The 23,752-nt window shown below is 38.5% G+C and overlaps 1 protein-coding gene across 3 annotated transcripts; it reads right to left on the reverse strand.

Annotated features, from left to right (window-relative positions):
* Nucleotides 1-678: 678 nt before the first annotated feature.
* On the reverse strand, nt 679-21,266 carry LOC136249851 (solute carrier organic anion transporter family member 4C1-like). Of its 3 annotated transcripts, none has more exons than XM_066041976.1 (7): nt 21,254-21,266; nt 10,167-10,221; nt 2,812-3,765; nt 2,609-2,762; nt 1,806-1,959; nt 1,229-1,395; nt 679-1,137 (listed from the first exon to the last, which is right to left on the reverse strand). In XM_066041976.1, the coding sequence occupies exons 2-7, from the start codon at nt 10,204-10,206 to the stop codon at nt 783-785; spliced, it is 1,824 nt and encodes a 607-aa protein (XP_065898048.1). In that variant the 5' UTR covers nt 10,207-10,221; nt 21,254-21,266; the 3' UTR covers nt 679-782. The 3 variants fall into 3 exon arrangements, with proteins under 3 accessions (XP_065898048.1, XP_065898047.1, XP_065898046.1); XM_066041975.1 differs by lacking the exon at nt 21,254-21,266 and adding an exon at nt 15,224-15,357; XM_066041974.1 differs by lacking the exons at nt 10,167-10,221; nt 21,254-21,266 and adding an exon at nt 15,224-15,459.
* Nucleotides 21,267-23,752: the final 2,486 nt, after the last annotated feature.

Genomic DNA, 23,752 nt, shown 5'->3' on the forward strand with positions numbered 1-23,752 from the left:
ATCAGCTGCGTGTGTGTATAATTTTAAATGAAAACAATTAGTCCTACTGTAAGGAGAGTAATTAACAGTTGAATATTAATAAACTACACTTAGCTGCAGTTATCAGGGCCTACAATTAGACTGTGCATACTTTTAAAAGTGAAATGGAAGGAGGGATGTAGCTATATATAGGCTGTATAAATTAACTGGAAACTCATGACCATGTAATTAGATGGTGGGTGGCTTCAAAACTGTAACATAATACTGATCTGCAATGAGCCAGATATGATTTCCTCAATAAAATTCATTCAATAGGATGACGTGCACAATCAACATTCCTTTATTGGCAGCCATGAATCTATTTTCATTTAGGTACACAATATACGTATAGGCTGAAGACTTTCTGTAATCCTCCTTACAGGTCAACTATTAGTTTCTTATCCTCAAATACTCAAAATAGTAGTGCGGACTTTATTTTATTAACTAGATAGCTGAACTTATAACTAGCTAAAATTACTCACAATGCAGTTTTCTTAGACTGCTCTAGCTAGTTACCAACTTTAAAGGGTGCTGAATGACTACACTCAGCCATCAGTGATGTAAAAGAAATCCTTGATGTGGTAAGAAAAATGGCAATGCAGGCAGGAATGATAAACTGACAATTAAATTTATCATTTGTAATTTTCTGCACAACCAAAATCAAAAATAATTATACTGCAATGACTTGTAACAGACTATAGGTATAGTGTACAGAATGTTGTATACATGGTAAAAATGTATAGTATGGAAAAATAATGAATAAGTCACATATCTGTGTCCTTCATAACAATTGGATTCACATCCTTCATTTCATTCTCATTTTCTTCATCTACTCCGATGCCACGATTACAAAGCGTCTTGTTGAAGAATCCCCAGGCTAGAAATCCAAATGCAACAGATATTATTCTAACAGCTACGGTTATAAGAAATAATCGCAGGCTAAGGTCCTCATTGTCTAGCACGTAGCAGTTCCCTCTGTCGCCACACTCCTCTTGCCAAAAAGCACAAGATGAATCAAATATAGCACCCATTACAATAGGACCGGGTATAGACCCAAAAATTCTCACAAACACTGACTGTATTCCCAAAGCTAGACTCCTCTGTTCATCTGCAATGCATCTGTCCAAGAGTGAGAACAATGTATAAGCACATTCACAATCATACACTTATTGTCATCAACTTAGCATGTAAGTACATATTATTTACCTACCTTAAAGTAATTATAAGGTTCGGAATTTGCGTTGCCATATTGGTGATTAGAGTAATTGCAACAACTATCAAAAATGGAGCAAGGACTTTACAGTTTTCATCACAAAATCCACGTCCAGCTCTTCCACTGGGAGAAGTACTACATGTACAATTCTCAAACCTTGGTTCCTATAAAATTCATAAGAACACAATCATAACATGCCTATATCGTGGCTATTGACATTGACTATCAGTGTCAGTAAGTATCACCATGCATGCCATTAATATAAACTGTTCCCACCCATCACTCAAAACAACTTAAGAGTCAAGCACACTAGTTGTATGGTTGTATTAGGTGAGTTTACATCTAGGTTCCTGCTTGGCTTGCATTTATTAATGTAGAGCTCCAGCGATAAAAAGAAACACAACGGTAGCTATTACAACATACGCAGCTAAGTGGGAAAATCCCTAAATTGGCACATTGCCTATGCTGTAATAGAATATAAACCTCACTACGTAGTATTATGAACTCTTGGTAATAACTACCATTACTCTTGTCTCTTTTTTAACCATGCGGGTGATAGATTGATAGTACTCACATCTCTATCACCATTCAAAAGGTACTTATCACAACCAGCTCGGCAGGGAGAGAAATAGGTGATCCCATCAGAACACACTGGTTCAAATATAGTTGATTTACAGTTACAATGACTGTTGCAAGTAGCATTAAGAGTCTGATCATCAAATAGTGTGCTAATTGTCAAAGGAAATCACACAAGTATTAATCTACATACCATTAACACAAATAATAATTTATAGTAAATTTGCACAAGGTGTTTCTAGAGTTCCATAAATGGAAATATCAAATACTTGGTGCTATCATCGTGCAATTGCAAAGTCACATCTGTAACCTAGTTGCTAAATTATGTAATTAGTTAGCATGTTTACATGTAGAGAATCTTTACAATTTTGAGGCTTTGAGATTGCTCTTTATTGTGTGGTACACTTGACTTCTTATGGCCTTTTCATAAAGCAAGCAATGCAGTTTGTGTAGCATTAGTGCTTACAATGTGGTCACACCAACATCCATTGCACGTGCATTTGAACATTGTGTAAACATCATTCTGTTCAGTTCTCTAATGACATGACAGTTCTACACTTTTTTAAGAATTCAATATTGTTTTGTGCTATTTGCTAGTGTGATTGTGCGACCTTTGAAGGTAGGCCTTGGATGCAAGTCATGCACTGTCAGCATTTAAAAGCAAGTCAACTGTACTCAATCGAGTGGTTTATAGGTTGACTAGTCTGAATATGTATTACCACATCCACATAGCCCATAAACAGACTAGTCTTAATAGATATGTGCAGGCAGTTACATGTGATAACCACACGAAGAATTTACCTATCAGGATAAGGCACAGTTACACCAGCAACGTCATATGTTGAACATCTTAAGAAGAACCCAAAGAGAAACACTGCTGATACCAAGTTAATCACAGTGTAGTAAAGCGTCAACCTCCTTGTGGGAGGCTTCAGAAAGAACACCAGCAGTGCACCTAAAATATACAGATATATAACGTATGCTCATAACACACATGAACCAACCTAATATAATTCCTGTTCCAGCAGAAAAGATTGAAACTGCTCCACTTACTAATCCAGCAGTGGAAGCTGTAAAGCCAAACTGTGCCTCTACATACTTGGGAAAGAACACCACAAGCCCAGCCACTACAAATATTTGTCCTGAAAATGCCAATACCATAAATAAAAATGGCAAGCGGGCCATTAAGTCAAGAAACTGTTTTGGAAGATCTTTCGGTTTAGGCCACTTATTTAAGTCCTCCTTTGTAACTTGTTTATTACGTTGGATAGACATCTGCTTAATTCTTTCTTGTTGTATATAATAAGTGTCTGGGTAAGTTTCAGGAAACATGAAAAAAGGAACTGACAGTACTAGAGACAGTACACCAAACAACACAAAGCCTATCCACCATGCTCCTACCCATCCAGTGTCGGTCTGTTCAAGAGTAGTTTCTGTCCAAGGATCAACATATATAGTGAGAAAAGCACCACCCAATCCAAAGCCTATTGTGGGCCCAACAACTACAAGAACTGTGAAAATACCAAGCCAGATGGGGGAACGATTAGGATGAACAATATCATCTATGTATGATATCCCGACTGTAAAAAGTGGTGAAGCTCCAAGTCCCAACAAAATCATTGCAATGATGAACAAAAAGTAAACATTGTTTGAATTATCATCACATTCCGGAGAGAAGTCTGAAGGATCACTGCATTCTTCCAAACTTAAATTTGCATGTTTTCCAATCTTGTAATCTTCAGTGACAAATTGAGGAAGTGAAAACACTAGTGCACCAATTCCTTGTATGAAACAACCAACTCCCAGCAATTTGGGCTTTTGTCGTTTTCCACCAAAATAGCTGATGAAAATTGCAACCAAGACAGTAACAAAATCAAAAGTGCTTGGTAACATTCCAAGTTGAGTACTAGAGAACTTGTATCGTTTCTCCAATGATGACAATGAGACAGGTATTAAACCTAATAGTTACATGTAACACATTGTAAAGGTTGTATAAACATGTATTTCTAATACATGATCACAAGACACTGATTACAACTCCTTGTTTATACATAGCACTTAAAGTTTCATTCATATAGCTACATAGTTGTCTGCAAAAATAACACTTCAATTTAGCCATAGACAGGACAGAGATTTTGTTGTGGAGGGGGGGTTGAGGGTGGCAATACATTTTAGGATAAAACAGTGTTTAAAGATCAGGTTGGCATAGCTGGATATTTGCATTATGAGTCAAGTTGGATATCTCCTTAGAATAGTTTTAAGATTATAATCTGTTCACGTTCACCTGAGCTCTCATTTCTTGTTAATAATTCTTGTTACAAGGGCCAGCTGCTCAAATAGCTGTGAAGCCCTTTAAACACCAGAACTGTTTAGCAAAAAAGCACTTTGATACGGGCAAGAACAAGTGAGTGCGTTATGAGGCTTTAAAAATATCCCATACATTTAGTATGGACAATTCAGGTGCGCAAACATGTTTACAACATGAAAGCATACTTGTTCCAGTACGGGAGTGAACGCATGTTCACCTCTTTAATATTGCTATATTTGGCGGGGGTCAGGTGAATGCGTACTGACTATAGACTCCCTATCCTGTGATTGAATCTAAAGGTTTTTTTGATAGCTAGCTATTCAAGTGTGTGATTTGAAATATGTGACTGGATATGCGAAAACCCGACATAATGGTGCATTTTTCAAATTCTTTATTATTGAATATTTATAATCTACTTAGCCGAGTGTATGCTCTGGCCAAGTTTCAGCCTTGTATGCCAACAAATTTTAGAGTTACAGCCCTACAAAATAGCAGCAACAGAAGGGTTGATTTGTACAGCAAGTATTGGGAAAATAAATTACAGTTGCTTACAAAAACGACTGTAACTTACACATGCAATGTAGTACAGAGTTGCAACTTACACCATCGTGTTTGCCATGAATAGGGGAGTCCATTACATGGTAGGTTTTTTCTCCTACCACCTTTCTTCACTACATACAGAGACGAAATCAGTGAAGAAAAATCGATCGTATATGATCGCTTCGACGTGATGTAAACAAACGCCCATAACTCATGTATCCTTTAGGCTACTACTACTACTACTACGAAACAAAGAGTTTCGAACTCCCCTTGAGTAGGCGAATAAGATGATATCCATGTTTTTATCATTACATGCTTTCTTCACAAAAAACAAAGCATAAAAAAATTTAACAAATTATTTTTCATCTATGTAAATATTTTACCCATTGCAATCAATAAATAGCCTATACTGAAAATTTAGGCTTGCGCTATTATGTCAGGCTTTCGCAGATCCGGTCACATATGTTAACGTCAGTTTTCTTACCTGTTTAATAGTTAAGTGTGTTGAGTATTAATTTTTGGAAGTAAAATGAGGCGGTACCATCATAACACACAATAGAAAGTTAACAATCTTTTATTAGAGTATAGGACTGTTTTATTAGAGTATTTCAACTTTTTGATGCATACTATCCAATTGTGACCATCTTTTATATTCTCAGCATTTACTGGGGATATACCACTCTAGTAAACTAAGAAACTTTAAGCAGTAAAGAGAAGGTTGAATACTCAGCATTTATGTATAGTTTTCAAGGAATGGATTACTGAAGTTTTAGCCACAGTTGGAATTATAGTGTAGGAAGGGCAAAAAATTGATTTGTACAGCGACTATACTGGATGAACTATTTTGCAGCCATAAGTTCTGTTTGTATTGATTTACAGAGTTGGAATTTATCTTACAGTATTTACCTTGGATTGGCAAATTAATCAAAGCATAGTTTTATTCTTGTAGTCACTTGTGCATACATGTATGAAGGTATTTACGTGAAGAAATAACCATCTTCTTTACATGTTTACTGCATTGTAAGCACAAATACACCTGACACCCATATTGTTGGGGCTACAGAAGATATTCAAACTCTTCATGAGCAGGCAAAAAAGATGGTGTATAGGTTTAATCAATTGGAACTTGCTTTCCTGAGTATTGGCTTGATTGAACATATTTTTTCTTTGTATAGCATGGTATAATTTCACCAGTTTTCTGAAAAGCATGCTTGTGCAAACTACACAGATTTTTACTTAGATGGTCACAACTGTCAAAGTAAAAACTTCTCTAAGACTTTCATTATACAAGACAGTCATTACTGTGCAGGTCTGTGACTTATTTTTCTATCTCGTTTTAAAACCAAAACAGCTCAAATTGGGCTTTCTTCATCATTGGAACATCATTCCAAACACGAAGCCATAAAATATCATGCTAAAAGGTTGAGATTTGCTCACATACAAGGTTTGTTGCTAATCAAACCTGTTAAGCCAGGAAGCTTAACCTGCACTTAAAGATTATGGTTTTCTTGTGATGATTGGTATGCATGGCCAAGTCATTGGGATGCGCTAACCATCAAGCCTCACAAAACTGAATTAGATAGAAGTTGGCTACAAAGAATGGTAAAACAGGTAGGTAAAAACAGAGGACCCAAGGACCACGAGGATCCAACTCTTCTTAATTCTATACACTTCACAATATTCTATACCTGTACTAGGTTCCTCTACAAGTAGTTTTACATGGCCAATCCCATCATGGTGTCTCATATACTAGTCTATTACAGGGTGTATGTCACCTATATTTCAGGGAAATAGCGATTACTAGTTAAGTAAGTTTCAGTCCAGCAGCTCGACAACCAGACCTCATACACTGTGATGTGTTTGCACAATGTTTCTAAACTTTAGTAGCTTGGCAACATATTAGACTAGTATGCTCATCGTGTAGCAGGAGAGTGACCTATAAATGGAGTCAGCTTCAGACACTTCTTCAAAGACGTTTACAATTTCTAATTAGAAACATCATGTGAGATATCATGACAGGGGAAAAAGTGGATTGGCCATGCAAGACTACTTGCGGAGGTATCTAGTACAATTGCGAAGTGTACAAAATTTCAAGAAGAGATGGATCCTTGTGGGTCCCTGGGCCTTGGTCCCCAGGTCCACTGTTTTTACCTACCCTGGTAATGGTAAAACAGCCTTGCTCAATGCTGAGGTTTATGAAATAATTTATTTGTAGGTGCCATACTGTCTGTATGTGGTTGTGGGAAGCTGCTAAGTGCAAACCAAAGCTGCTGACCACCATATGCCAACATCATTATATCATTTGACTACTGCAATGTAAACATTACATCATTTGACTACTGTGCACTATAGTGAGCCAATCACATATAAGTGGAAGGAAAGGTTAGGAATTTTGCAACCTAGTAGGGAATGTTATAAGTAACTAAAGAGTTCATAACCCGACGTAGGTATAAATTTAATACCTACTTTATAAATGTCAGTAAACCAGTGGCATGACCAATTAAATTTGTACATCAGGTGAATTAGTATATTTACTTTACTAGTTTGCAAAATTCCTTCCACTTATTGGTCTAGTTTATATGGTCAAGAATGTATAAAACTTGAAACAACTTCCCTTTCATATGTATATAAGTGCAAGTGACTATTTGTGTGGGCAGGCACCTCTAAAATAAATGGCTTCATAGTAGGACTTAATTCAGATTATTCTTTATGCATAAATTAAAATACTGCATGACGTTCTGCCCCAAAGGGCATGACAACAAGTTAAATCAATCGTTAAAGAGGGTGTGCCCCAAAATTACATAGTACATGCATATTTATGTGAACAATGCCTTCGAAGTTGTTAAGTGCAAACAAAATATTGGTGAAGCTATTAGGATTCAGACTGCAAATCAATGCTTCCAGGGTAGAACGAAGCCATGGTTACTGATTAAAGAAGAAAGCGTAACGAGATACAAAGGTAGCACTATACTTCAGACAGTATTCCTCTTGTGGAATTGCAAAAGGCATTAGTCTTGCATGGCCAGGCCACGTTTCAATGGGGTGTCACTCCCATAGCCTCTGTACTATGATCTGCAACCATGGTCAAAATAAAAGATCAATGAGCAAGGATGATTTTACACAATGGACAACAATCAAGCTGTTCCCTCAGCATGTGCGGGTAAAAAATTCATGAAACTATAGCAAAAATAAACAGAGCCAGGTTAGTTGTCAAGACAAATTTTTGGCAAAAGTCCATCAAAATCAAAAATCAATTCTGACCAGCTTTGACCATGGTCGCAAATTTATGTCACACAGTATCTACTGGAATGACACCCACTTGACTTTTTGTGCTTAACAACTAGAAATTACAAGCGCTTACTCCAAAATATCATACAGTATGGTTTTACTGTACAATAAGAATTGCAAAGGTTTGTACTTTCTTAATATATATATTCAGCTTCACAATACCTTCATGGTGTCTTTGCAGTATTGGTTAGGCGCAACCAGTACCTTCAGCATGATCTGAAAATATTGAGTATATATTCAATGTACTGACTGACTGACTGACTGCCTGACAGACTGCTGTCTTCAGACAAGTGGAACTTGATAAGGGTTAGGGATACGTGCTTGAGTTTTTTCGTTGTTTGATGTCAATTCAGCCTGACAGGTGCCTTTTGGCATACCACAATACGTTCAATGTATGTTTCATGGACTTACCTGTGTCCTTCTTTGTGTCCCATTTATAGTGCAAGGTGTCGATTGGTGGTAGCATCACATGATAGCTTCCCTACATTTGTGACAAGGATTGTCCAAGTTTTCTGTTGTGACTGGATTGATTGCGAGGTCCTTCTTGTAGTGTTTTTTGTTTGTGCTACTGTGTAACGGGATGAAAATAGCTGAAAACGAAACATACGTAATGGTCACTGCTTTCAGATGAAAACAATAATAAGCCGGCATCATTAGTTCTTCTAATGCAGTATGTGCAGATTCATCAGCTATAATAATGTTACAAAAAGGTAAACAAACAAGCACAAGGAAAAATTAGGGATCAAAAAATAAAAAGTAGTAAAACAAGGGAGATCTGCAGACTATACCAGTGCTGGATATTTAAGTCAGTTATGGGTATAGACTGGGGTTGGGCAAAAAATCATCAATATTGCCTAAGCAAGTGCTCACAATACCATTATCACATGTATTTTGCCTTCGCAATATTATCGCATAGACAATATTTATCGCATTTCGATATAATCATCACATTTATCATGTATTTTGTGTCTCTTCTAGGCCTCATATTTGATACAGTTCATGCATAATTATTGCTAACTATGTCAATTGGTTAACTTGTTAGCAAAGAAGTTGTGTTTGTAAACTAATTCTTAGTGAAAACAAGCAGTCGTATGGATTTTTCAAACTATGTGGTTGTGTTTCAATTTTCACATGCAATATTGCAATAATCGCATTAAAAGACTCATGCAATAATCGCATTAAATGACTCATGCAATACCGTATAGCAGAAACTTTTGGCGAATTTAGCGAGTATGCATGGAATCATCAAAATTTTACTCGCCATTTTTCTAAACACTGAAAGTGTAGTAGACGCTGTCCTCCATCAGTGAGTGAATATTGTTGAGTGGTTAGTCTTTCGCAAGTGTCCAATTGAATACAGTATGGTTTTAGAATAGGTAATAGCTCGGGCAGATGCAGAATTCAGCTGCCCATGCACATGCCTCGCCACTCACGTTCCAGTCTTGATTACTGACTTAGCGAGCTACCGGTAGTGCATGTTGTTTTTGTTATAGCTAGCTAGCTATTTACATAAGAACGTGTTGATTCGAATGAGAGGCCTTGAACTGTAGTACTTCGTCTGTAGACATCGCAGAGCTTCTTTTCCCACGCTGCATTCGCCAAAATATTATTCGCCAATTTCGGTCAATGATAAATTTACCAAAAATTTCTCCCACCAAAATTTTCCGCTATCAGTAATTGCATGTCACAAATTCAATATCACCCAATCCTAGACTATAGACTGAAGTAGGGATTAAATGTTCACTAGTATATCTTCAGGTGTAGGCAACCTACTTGTTTCATTACTTTTTAATACTTTGATCCCTAATTGAACTAAAAATTCTTAATTTTCCTTGTACTTGTATAATTTCAATCAATAGGAGAAAAAGTGGTTTGGCCATGCAAGACTACAAAAGGCATTTCTTTAATACAAACTACAATAGGCACATAGCTTCAGTTGTTTATCCTATAGCGTTATCTGAGCACAACAGTGAGTGAGTCAGTGAGCATTTTGGCTTTAAAAGCAGCCCCGCAATTTCTTATCTTTTGTTCTCTGCTTTCCACAATTATGCTACATGCACAGCTTAATAACACTTTTCCCGCAAACAAAGAAGTCCCAACCCCTTAAGAGCAGTTCTATACAGTTTAGCAGCTATTCATCTTGAAAGATGAACTTTTGGCTATCATCATATCTACGTGACAAGTATACAGCCTCATTTCTAGAGTAATATTCATTAAACTCACTGATGACTCTTGGAGGATTGCAGTATCCTCGGCTATTCATCCAACAATCCAATGTCTGGAAACAAAATACTTCTAAACTAATTAAATCTAAAACATGGGATTGATTCCTTCTGACTTATTCATTGAAATAAGTCAGAAGAATTAGTCCTTGTGCATATATAGTACTGCTGCTAAAGTAGGGATCGCCCCAATATTGAATGGCACCCGCCAATAATTCTGCCTCTAAAAATCACACTAGAAATGACCACAGTTACAATTAGTATGCTGGACAATATACATTTTTCTTATGTCATGAAAAAATTTATTCGCAATATGTATTATAGTCACAGTGTATATACCAATATTTGACATGCATGTTTATTGTCTTTTTTCAGGTGATTTGTCAAGTACATACTATACTGCACACATTACACAGAAACATGGCCACATAGTACACAAATAATTATAGCCTATAGCATCATATGCATTTTGTATAGCTAATTTTAAGCATGCCTGGTTTATTGAAATTGTTTCAAAAAACGTGTGTGTGTGTGTTTGTGTTTCTTTGTCTGGCCACACCGCACTTGTATGGTAATCAAGTTATGTACTAAAAGTAGCCAGTGTGAACACTCTGTAGACTCTATATTAAACTTATAGGCAGGTAAGCTGTGCTCTGAGTGTATATTTTGTGAAATACGGGTGAAACTGGTTTTGAATATGATGTGAACAGTCTTACTAGTGTGCTTTATGGGTGTTTTAGTGACTGAAAAACAACAGCGCAAGCCTTGTAGGTGTAAGAACCAAACAAATAAACATCTCTCACAATAGCTCAATAAAGTTTAAATGCCAGACTCAATAATGTACAGTGGTTACATGGTACATGATGTAATGTTATGTAGTTATATGATGTCATATAGTTACAATGATTGTGGGACACATGCATAAATGTTTAAAAGTTAATTACATTAGTTAGTTAATAGTTCTACATACTACATAGGTTACCAAAAATTGCATGTCTATTGTGCAATAGTCGTCACGTGAACTCCTGCAAGGTTTCCAGAAACTAGTTCAGCACGATCAAGATACTCTAATAGAGCAGTCACCCCGATAGAGCACTCACCCTAATACAACAGTCCAGCATGTGTTGAAACAAAGTATATTTGAATAACTGTTAAAACCACTGAAAATGTCTTAAATTCAATCTCATGGCACCTATTTTTCAAAAATTTCCAGGAGAGGGGGATGCCCAGACCATCCTAGAATTAGCATGCTTTGCATACATACTACTAGCAATGTAAATTTTGAGCACCCCCAACTCTAGCACCCTTCTGCCTCCTATGAAAGGAATAGTACTAACTGCATGGGCAGCTGGTTTATGTGCATCAACTTGTTTAAAAAAAACAAGTTACAATGCTCAAATCTTTATCTTAAATTCTTCATCTGCAGTGGCTCTTTGTGAACTACTGCTCGGCCTATTGGAGTCAATTGCCCGGAAAATTGACAACAATATCTGAAATTTGGCAGTCAAATTTCATATTTCAATCCAAATTTCAGTATATTCTCTATTTCAACGGTAAAATTTCATTATAAGGCCATCATTATTAATTTCCTTGTTTCCTGTCACCGCCCGCATCAATTTTTAGGCAGCCGCATCAAATTTTAATTATTATTTTGATTATAGATCACGTGAATGCACTATTTTATGGTAGAAGGAGGCACAGAGTGACCAAGTTTTAAGGTAAATGCATTAACTGTACATATAAACATAGCAGAAGGGTGGAAGTGCCTCCACTCTTGCTCAATAGGGTGCATGGGTGTACAGTCCCGGCAGCTTTCAAGATTGAGATACTCTAATAGAGCAGTCAGAGACTGAAATAAGAAGAGTCTAGTGTATAATTAATAATCACCTCCTGCCTGCATCAGTTTTTGTTCCATTGGTTGACGGGAAATAAGCAATATAATAATGATGGCCTAACGGTCATCAAGTGACAAGCAAGATCTTAAAATACGGAGGCTTAAGGCAGAAATTTCTTAGGCCACATGTGATGTTATGGAAGAACTTTACCTGGAAAACAAGCCTACAATTCTGAGACAGTTCATTGTGTGAATAAGTCTTACTAGTTAAAAACCTTACCTGTAAAGTGTTAGAAACCATTAAATTTCTACTATTATTCAATATACTGTTTGTATTAAAACGTAACTGCCTATGGCCTTAATCAGAGTTGGGGAAGTTACTTCATGAAAGTAATATACTACAAATTACATATTGCTTTTATATCAGTATAATATATTACAGTTACATATTACTTAGAATAAAGAGTAACTTAATAATATTATATTAAGTTACTAACTTAATAATATTAGCTACAAATATTAAGTTACTAATTTATAATCATGCTAAGTTACTTTTATATTAAGACAGCTAAGTTAAAGTTAACATATAAACCACATGCAGTCATGTGATGCACATCAGTCACGCGTATATGTAACACCTGAGCACCATTATAGATGAAAGGTTAATGGATTAAGGTGATTAATTAATAGTAGAATGGATAATTGGTAGTAAAATCCATTTATAATGCGTTACTTGTTCATCGTTACTAGTAGTATCATGCGTTACATTGCGGTAAAGTTACTTGTTACTTTTTGCTTCTAGTTACTCGTTACGTAACATTATTACTTTTTTCGTTACTAGTAATGAATTATAGTTTCCAAAAGTAACTTAAAGTTATATTACCGCATTTCCAAAAGTAACTCATTATATTACTCAGAATCGTGAATTGTAATATATATTACATAACGCGTTATATTACATAACGTGTTATCCCATCTCTGGCCTTAATTATGTTGAACAATTGTACACAGTTTTACCTTGTTTTGTTAAAATATGCTATAATTCATACAAAGTTGTGCATACCGTATAGCGGGTTATTGTAGCGTCTGAAATTTCCCACGAAATTAAAAGATAGCGGCAGAAAATTTAGCGATTGAATGGCAACGTTATTAAATTTAAATCTTGCTTTTAATTACGATACGCACAAAAATCCAATGTAGCATCACTTGTAACAAGCACAAATCAGTTTGGTTTCAACTAGCAGAAGTCGTGGTGCATGGCATCATACATGCGACTGTTGCATCACTTTGTCAGCTGTCGTTCGCATCCCCGGTTGTATCCATTGTTACACATAGTTCTGCAAGGGCTGGGAGAAAGATTTTAATAGAGAACTAGACCTTGCTAGCAGGTCTGCAGGCTACATCCCAATCATTTTTAGTTCGAGCCATTAGTTAGTTCAGGTCATGTGCACCTTTCCTTATCCGCACTTCTTGCTTTGACTCGCATTAACTGTTCACAGCATTATCCCTGGCTTTAGCTGGGCAAAAACGTATCTTTCCAGACTGCTTAGTGATGAAGCTGTGACCTTAGACTAAATGACACGATGACATTATTATCACGGTGCCAAAATTCTCACGAATTCAATTTTAGTAAATAGCCCCAAATGCTAAAATTAATTCCTTGCTATAAAAACCCACTATACAGTATATGATGCTATTAATACATTGCATGCAAGGTTATCACATTGCCTAATTGCCACATCCTGCTACAAATTATGACCTCACTCATGGATTATAAATAAAATTAATAGGCTAGTCAATACAGAAGAAACCTTTAAAATGCTGTATGACAGGAAATTTTGACAAAGGAAAAGACACTTTATCAGCTTAAATGTTGGCAGAAATCAAGAAATTATACATTTAAACAAGAATATTAGCACTTATAGGAATTAGACAAATTATTTCAACAATACCTAATCCTAATTTTAAATTTTTTATATATCTATTCTAGATGAAATTTTTTGGTACAGAGTGATTTCAAATTTCAATGAAATAAACATACCTCAAGTTTCAGTTTTAGCTACAGTACCTGTGAAGGAAATGGGGTCTAGCTAACAGGGGACCACAGGAACCTTGACAAAGACTTTCAAAAAATGAAATACCCAGTAAACTACTCCAAATATAGCTCAGCCATTGTCAAAGCCATTGTCAAAGCCATTGTCAAAGCCATCATCAAAGCCTTGCTAAAAAGTCTAGTCTTTTGTCGAGTCTAGTCGGCTTGTAACTAAGTGTGTTAATGGACGGAAATGAAGATAACCAAGTTTGTACGTGATTCCAGATTTCAGGAATCTAAATATTTAATGGCTTTCTCAAACAGTGTAGCTATGAGAGTCCCACAAGGGGTGCGACATCTTCGCAAACCTGTACGTTATTTGAAATCATTTCGTGATTTGAAACCTGATTTGTGATTTGAAACTTCACGCGTGATTCCTGGAGGAGACTGAGTGTGGCCCCGACTAGACATTGGGTGACCTGCAGTTCGATTCCTGGGGCTGGAGGGATTTTTTTCCTTACTTTGGCCCCTTTTCTGTTACACCTTTTCAGCTATAAGTCACTAAGTCTAAGTCCTTGAAATTAGGTTAGGTAATCCTAAGGCTGCAGCACATGTTGCTGCAGACCTTCAGTGCTGGTCACTGTAAAGCATTAATACAATACAATACAACAATGTTGTAGTGTGATTTGTGAGGTTATTACAGGGTTCAAAGACTAGTATTGTATCACTGTGAGGTTGTATTGTTTAGAAATATGTTTTTGAGACTAGTTTCAAACAGTTTAAATTATTTGCGTGGGCGAAATCGCTCGGATTTGTTGATTTGTAATTTGGTAGCTGAAGGGTGTACGTGATTTGTAGAGGTGCCATACTCCCCCCAGAGTCCCAGGTTGTTGGCCCTTTGATATCAACTATGGCCAAGGATAGAAAATGTTGGATGTGTAGTTTTATCAAAAGTGTAAATTGGGGAGGCCCAAATGCGGGACCTTGACTACTAAATCTTTCTGGCTACGCCCCTCGCTATGCCCTTGACCTTGTAACGACTGTGATCATGTCATAAAATATTACCTCTAGATTTACACTACCCGGTATTTTTGTCATGTTTTCGTGTTATTAATTACCAACTTCAATAACATGCCTTACACGACCTGTTTGGCATACAACATCATCAATATATAAAGGATCTATGATATACCTGATACAATAGCTCCTTCGGCCAATGTGAGAGAGTTAAGAACAAGCATGAACCAGTATGGCTTTGCGAAAAACTGCATACATCGCGGTCGACAGCAGAAAAGGCTGCACTCGTGGGCACCAGGTTTGGTACCGTCTGTTTGATCTATCTCTATCAGTTCGTCCTTGGTTGTTGTGTCCATGTTGTTCAATGTCTGGCGCGGCCGCCCCTTCGATAAGAAGTCACCAGCGCGCACTAGCTGCAGCTTATAAGCGCCAGTAGGGTCTGGCCGAGACTATAGTTACTGAGTAGATTAATGTGATAACGGTAAACCTCACCACTACATGTGGCGGTTGCTGCGGTGCGTTCACTAACAAGTCAAACAATTGTTAATAATTCTGTTAATCAATACAACAATCACCAGCACACTCAAGATTACAACAACTCATGATAATTACAATCACGCGACTCTTTATACTCTACGTTACATCACTATAAGAAGTCTGTTCATTACGTAATACCACATCTCCCCCTTAAGAGAAACGGCGGGGGGGACGAATCTCAGTCCCAGTTTGACTTCTAGTCATCATTCGGTGAGGCTCTTCTGGTTCTGACAGTTCTTCATGAAACCCAGCATTAGATTCTTGAGGAACAACTCTTAATTGGATTCTGTTCCTCTGAAGTTGACCTGAAGGAGTCTCTACAAGATAGGATCTGGGGGTTTCTGCTGAAGTAACCACTCTGCCCGAAACTGGACCATTATCAGAGTCTATCCAAACGGGAGTGTCATCGGGGATCATAGGTAAATCCTTGGTCCTATGACGTTTGTCAAAATTGTCCTTCTGTTTCAGCTTGTATGTGGCATCAGACTTCTGAAATTCTTCCAAATAGGTCCATTGAGGAATCAGCTTACAGTCTGCAGTAGGAACACAAGTTCGGATCTGTCTCCCCATACTCAATTCAGCTGGGCTCCTTCCACACCAGGGAAGAGGTGTTGACCTATAAGTAAGCATCGCCATGTATGGATCTTTACTGTTTTTCAGTAAATGTTTAACAGTTTGAACCATGCGTTCAGCTTGCCCATTACTTTGGGGATACTTGGGGCTGCTTGTGATGTGACAGAATCCATATTCATTTGCAAACTGAGTAAACTCTAGAGCTGAGAATTGTGGACCATTATCGCTGCGAACTACTTCCGGGATTCCATGATGTGAGAACACATTTTTGAGGTGGCTAATGACAGCTGCTGAGGTAGTTGTAGTCAACTTGGTTACTTCAGGGTACCTTGAAAAATAGTCTACTGTTAACAAGTACTTGGTACCTTCCAGTTCAAACAAATCTGTCCCTATAATTTGCCATGGATAATCTGGGAGTGTCGACTTGATCAGGGGTTCTCTCCTTTGTTGGGATTCTCTAGCACATGTGGGACACTGACGAACTATCTCAGCAGTATCCTTGGTAATCTCAGGCCACCAAACGGAGCACCTCACTCTGGCTCTACAGCGTTCGATCCCTTGATGCCCCTCGTGAATCTTTGCCAAGGTCTCCTTTCTTAAAGAAGAAGGAATAACAATACGCTGGTTATATAATAGCAAATTATTATGAAGCGAAAAGAAACTTTTCACCTTCCAAAATGCACTCAGGTCAACATCTGTAGGAGATTTGGCAGGCCAACCCTCTAGGCACCATCTTTTCACTGTCATGCACGTCGAGTCATCATCCTGAGCATCTTTGTACTGTTTCAAGCGATGCTCCCCAGCTGGTAGAGCTGCTACTACAGTATCAACAAACCATTCTACTTCTTCTTGAAGTTGATTGTCACAAAGTGGGGATGGTGCTCTTGATAAGGCATCAGCTGTAGTCAATAGCTTTCCAGGTACATGTGACACAGTGTAATTAAACCTGGCCATTCTGAGTCTAAAACGAAGAATTCTAGGAGGTAAATGGTCAAGGTTTTTGGCATTCAACAATGGGATGAGTGGCTTGTGATCTGATTCTATTAGAAAGTGAGTACCCAGTATGTAGTTTGCAAATTTGTCACATGCCCATGTAACTGCCAGGGCCTCTTTTTCTATCTGGGCGTAGCGACGTTCAGTCTCCGTCATGGAGCGGGATGCGTACGCCACTGGCTTCCAGACTTGGCCTGACTGTTGGAGGAGAACCGCACCCAACCCGTAGGAGGATGCATCAGCAGATACTTTGCTGCTGGCTTCAGGGTCATAGAGTGCCAGGACTGTTGGTTGTGTCAATTCAGTTTTAATTGCTATGAATGAATCTTCCTGTGTTGGGCCCCACACCCAAGCATGTGACGGACTCAGTAACTCACGTAATGGCTGACTAATTTGGGATAGCCGGGGAGAAAATTTCCCTAACTGGTTAGCCATTCCCAGGAACCTGCGTAGCTCAGTAACACTAGTAGGGGGTTTCATATTAGATACTGCTGCAATCTTCTCTGGGTCTGCTCTGATTCCTTGACTATCAACAAGGTGTCCCAGGAATTTCACAGATTTTTGGTTGAATTCACACTTAGTACGGTTCAGGGTGACATTAGCTGACTGTAGTTGCTGAAGTACTGCCAACAATCTAGAGTTGTGTTCTTGTGGGGTGGAACCAAACACAAGGATATCATCCATCTGGCATACTACCCCTTGCAGACCCTCAAGAATTCTCTTCATTCGTTTCTGAAATAGTTCTGGGGCACTTGTGATGCCAAAAGGCAATTTGTTAAAACAATACCGCCCAAATGGGGTTATGAATGTTGTAAGGTGGCGAGAATCTTTGGCAAGAGGAATTTGCCAAAACCCACTATTGGCATCGAGTTTGGAAAATATAGTGGCACCAGCTAACAAGGCTAAAGTTTCATCTACTTTGGGCATCGGGTGTACTTCTCTGAGAACACCTTCATTCAATTTCTTCAAATCGACACAAATTCTGATGGCCCCAGATTTTTTTGGAACCACCACCATCCCAGCACACCATGGTGTGGGCTCGTCAACCTTAGAAATAATACCACCAGACTCCATTCGAGTTAATTCTTCTTGGACTTTCTTACGAAGCGGTAGTGGTATGTTACGAGGGGTATGAAGAGAATGTGGCTGTGCATCATCCTTGAGTTTAATCAAATATTCATCCCCTAAAGTGCCTAAACCTCGGAAAACTGTGGGAAACTGGCTGTAAATGTCCTCAGCAACCATAGTATGAATTCTGCAAATGAGCTGCAGTGCTGTGATGGCTGGTAATCCTAAGAGGTTGTGTCTCAAGTCCTGTGCTACGAAGATTTCCTGTCTAGATGAAATCTCTTTGTTAGACAGAGCACCTGTAAATTGTCCCAGTACAGTCAACTTTTGGTTGGCAGGTCCTGACAATATCTTAGAGGGCTTCTTCAACTCTGTTTTTGGAAGTGCACGGTATGTTTCCTCTGATATGGCTGTTACTGCAGCACCAGTGTCTAGTTTGAACTGAACAACTTTGGTATCCAGAGTCACTGTAACATACCAAGACGATTCTGAACTGGTTGCCATGGCATCTAGGAATGCAGTATCAAGGGACAGTTCTTCAACAGGAGGTAGTTTCTCACTGGGTGTGGTATCTACAGATAATTCATCAGTGGGTGAAGTGTCAACTGAAAATGTTTGTTTCTTAGTCTTGGAAAAACAAAGTGAGCTGTAATGCCCTCTTCTGTTACATCTGTGGCATGTGGCACTGATAGCTGGGCGTCTGGATTCAGTGGAATGGAATGGTGGACTGGAATGGTGGAATGGACTGGACTGGAATGGAATGGTGGAATGGACTGGAATGGTGGAATGGACTGGACTGGAACAAACAATGGAATACCGATAGACTGACCATGGACTCCGACGCTTCTTGGATTATACACAGCTGTAGCGTCCCTGCGTCCTGAGCACAGTGAGGGCGCGAAGGGTTACTAAATCGCTTGGTCGCGGTGTCTAACTTATTTAGATTATGGTTTAAATCACGTACCAAGCGTCTGTTCATCATCTTCTGAATCGTGCTCCGACGTCGACATAGCTAGTCACTTTCTACATTATCCACTGTACATATCTATACGGATGTCGACTTGTAATAATTATAATCAATTAATTAAGAGCTAGCTAGATCACGTGCAGCTGAAATGCCAATTACATTTGATTTGTTGAATCGACTGTGTGATACATTACAACTGAACTGATGTACGAAAGTCCCAGCATAGATAATACGTGCTTATATTATCTATGACTCCAATCCATTAGGTGGCACTTATCTCTCAAACTCTTAGCGCATGTATTATTAATTATCGTTGGTTGTAGCTGAGCGTGCATTATTATAATTATATTGTGTACTGTGTAGGTATGATTATAATGCACAGGTGTAATTATAATTGTGTCCAAATCATTAAAAAACTCAGTGTAGCTATGCGGGAGCGTTAACAATGTTCTGGGGTACTGGTCTCGCGTGGCCAGACCCTTTCCGCACAGTCGCTTATCGATTGGAGATTATAAGTTTTGTATTGGCATCACGCTGACTTCTGCCATACGTACTGGTATATACCTACGTAGTCTATAATATCTATGGTGCTGAGTATAATCCCGGCAGCGTCGGAGTCCATGGCCAGTCTACCGGAATAGTCTACCGGAATTCCACCAGTCCATTCCACCATTCCAGTCCATTCCACCATTCCAGTCCATTCCACCATTCCAGTCCATTCCACCGTTCCAGTCCACCATTCCATTCCACTGAATCCAGACGCCCCTGATAGCTGGACACTTAACACCTTCTGGATGTCTACTGTGACCACACCTACTGCATGCTTGTGCAGATTGTTGTCTGTCTGGCAACATGCCTCCTCTGAGTTGTTGTGGGTGGGGTGTGGTTTTTCCACCAATGGCTCTCTTGTTGGAATACTTGGATACAGCATCCACTACTACAGGATCTTGCATGGTCCCTTCACCTTTTAACTGACGTTGCTGATCTTGTACAGCTTCGTTCAAACGTACTGCCTTCTTAGCTTTGTCGAGCGTTAGTTCCGGGTCGAGCTGAAGGCGTTTGGAAATGGCTTCATCTCTTATTCCAACAACAATTCTGTCACGGAGCATCTCTTCTGTTAAGTTTCCGTACTCACAAGTCTCTACTAAGGCATAAAGCTCGGAGATGTACTGCTCCACCGTTTCACCAGGTAATTGGTTGCGACGATTAAATTTGGCTCTTTCAAAAATTACGTTCCTTCTAACTTTGAAGAACCCGTCAAGTTTGGCCAGGACAGTGTCATATTTCTTTCGTTCTTCACTAGTAATTCGCGTGGAAGTTAGAACGTTGTCCGCATTTTCTCCCATCGTATACAACAGTGTGCTCACTTGTCGAGTTTCAGATTCTCCCGATAAACCAGACGCTTCTCTAAACTGTTCGAATCTTCTTTTCCATTTGGACCAGCTGTCTGGATTATTGAAGTCGAAAGGTTCCGGCGTTTTCAACTGAATGCCAGCCATCCCACTCCTGTCACCATGTGGCGGTTGCTGCGGTGCGTTCACTAACAAGTCAAACAATTGTTAATAATTCTGTTAATCAATACAACAATCACCAGCACACTCAAGATTACAACAACTCATGATAATTACAATCACGCGACTCTTTATACTCTACGTTACATCACTATAAGAAGTCTGTTCATTACGTAATACCACACTACACATAGCACCTCGCCATAGCACTATTGATCATAGAGTATCCTCCACAGTTGCAACATTACTGATATCCCATGCATGGTCGGGCCCGGCTACACTATCAATATAGCCTCAGGCTACTAAGAATTTTTACAAATGAAATGCATATGCCACTCTTCAGGTTCATATTAGTCTATACTATATAGCTAGGTGAACTACTCATGGCTGTCACTTCAGTATCCCTACACTGTACAGCTATTGATCAATGTGTTCCACTCAAGTTGAAGCAGTATGATTTAGACTGACTAAACCAAAATTTTCACTGAGTTACTCAAATATAGTGCACCCCCCAGACCCTCTGCTCCATATGCCTACTATCCTAGTGCATCCTCACTTGCCAATCCCTGGATCTACGCAGGAGCATATAATATAGTCTTAAAAGTTTAGGGATTCACTGAAGCTTTCAGTTCACAAATGCCAATAGTTGCCATCAATAACACTAACTATAGCTATAACTAATACAGCTGCATTTCAAATTATGTGAACTTTCACAAATGCTTTCATTTAAATGAGTCCTCACTTGTAAAGTATCCTCACTTTATCATCATTTTAAACATGAGAAACAATGGAAGTATGAGCAATGCCGTATTCAGGAAATTGAGATGGGTTCAGTCTTGTATCCCACTTGTATTTTCAAAATTTGGAAAAGACTTGCTTTCCTTGTCTCTCTTCAGAAGGAGACAGTTCAGTGATGTCATGGCCTGTGTTGTCATATGAGTCTTTATAAAACTATTGTCCCTGGTACTTGCTTTCTCCCTGTATGCAGCCAAATCGAAGTATTCTTGCTAAGAGTAGGAAGTGGTCGAGTTCTGTGCCTCTACAGTTGAATTGTATTTGTTGTTTGAACTTTTAGTTGTCGTCAGCTTCTTAAATACTTCAGGTGAGACCAGTGGGGAGTCAGCTCAGGGGTGAGTTGAGGTAAGTTCAGTGGCAATTTTCCATCTAAACAATAACTCTGCAGGGCTGAGAGAACTCCACAGAGTCAAAGAAGCAAAAGGAATGGCACAGAACCTGACTGGTGTTTTACTGCTGAAACAGTAGCTACCAGTTTCGATGAATTTAATTTGCTTTGAAATTGTCAAGAGAATTGTAGGGATGGCTTGATAGCTGGGTATAGTAATGCCATGTGAGGATCTGGAGATCCTTGGAGTAGTCCTTTAACCATCCTCACCATGCACTCTTTCTACCAAACCATTGCTCTGTGAGTATCGTGTAACATGATGGAAGCCATACTGAAATTAAACTGTGGTCCAATGTCAGTTACCAGTGTTGATGGGATGCCATGCCTCCCAAAAATAGATATGAGAGCATTGCTAAGATGTGCCCTTTGCCTGCTGAAGATGTACTGCCCCAAGACCACGTCTGTAAATACTGATTTTAGTTTGTGCCTAAGGTTTGTACATTATTAATATTGTACATGTGAGGTGTCGTTAGTTCTGTTTTCGGTTGATTAAAGGCTCTATCCTGGTCTGGACCCCAAGGCCAAACTTGGTTGGTACTACACAGTAAATTCAAATGGATCAATTTGACCTCCAAGGGTATATTTAAACTATAGAAATAATGACCATCTAAAGGTGGTTGTAACTAGGGTAGGGAATTTGAACTAAATAAGTCAAAATAACTAGGGAAGGTCAATATCAAATGGTACTACTGTTTAAGTAGGGAGGTGCCTCTCAGCAACAGCAAGGTTGATGGCTGGAGGCACACGGGACACTTGGATCTAGAACAATCCCCTGATACACATTACTGAAGAGCGCAGCAAGGAGAACCCCAAACTACAGCGAAGCCTGCCCATAACCGCATAATACGGGGAACTCCACTTCTCCCTGAGCAAATGGGCAAGATGTTTATAAGTGATGGTATCTGCGACTAATACAAGTTACATTGTAGCTAGCTGTGCCACAACAAAAAACTAAACAAACTAGTATTTTTAAAAAATTGTTAATTTAAAAATGAAGTAGGGATCTATGCAATAAAATGTAGTGAAACTAGAGATGAATGATGGTGTTACAGCATAGCTCCGTGGGAAAGTCTCTACTTAGGCACATTAGCTATTATTATTTGTTCAATGCCAAGGTAGAGACTTCCCACTGAGCTGTGCTGTAACACCATCATTCATCTCTTGTTTCACTACTTTTTATTGCATATGCATAGATCCCTACTTCATTTCTAAATTAACAATTTAAAAAAAAAATACAAGTAACTGTTCACTTAGGATGTTAAGTGTGTATTGTCAAGTCTACTATGGTAAAGATTTAGATGGCCAGCTACATGGTTATTTTTACAGTACACTCACTACATTGGCCATTATAACAATTGTGTTCATCCTACAATCAAAAGTGAACATGGAGAACATAGGTTTTATATACAATTTGAAAATTCTATGTCATAGATAGATTAATGTATGTCATTACTAGTGATGACTGACTCGTTAATTACTGTAAACAAACAAAAATATTTTGTGACATGGGTTAATCTTACCACAGATGGTTAAAATGACCATGATGGCAAGATTATTTCAAACACTTGGCTAGAGGCTGAAGAGACTATAGAGTAATATGACTATATCTTACAAAGTTTAAACAAACAAGTACATTCTTGGGTCATTACTACCAAAAATCAGTCATTTGAATTGAAGGTAAAACAACCCAAAAATTTGGGTCGTTTGTACCCATTTGAATTTACAGTGTGTGTAGTGTATTCAATGGAGCAGAGAATTCAGCTGTGTTAGGATCTAGTGAACTTTCCAAGTTGGTTGATAACTCCCATAAACCTCCATAGTTCAGTAACATTAATTTTGTAGGAAGAGGCATTTCTTTGATGGCTGACAGCT

The sequence above is a fragment of the Dysidea avara genome, chromosome 3 (genome assembly GCF_963678975.1).
Source record: "Dysidea avara chromosome 3, odDysAvar1.4, whole genome shotgun sequence".
Lineage (NCBI taxonomy): Eukaryota > Metazoa > Porifera > Demospongiae > Dictyoceratida > Dysideidae > Dysidea > Dysidea avara.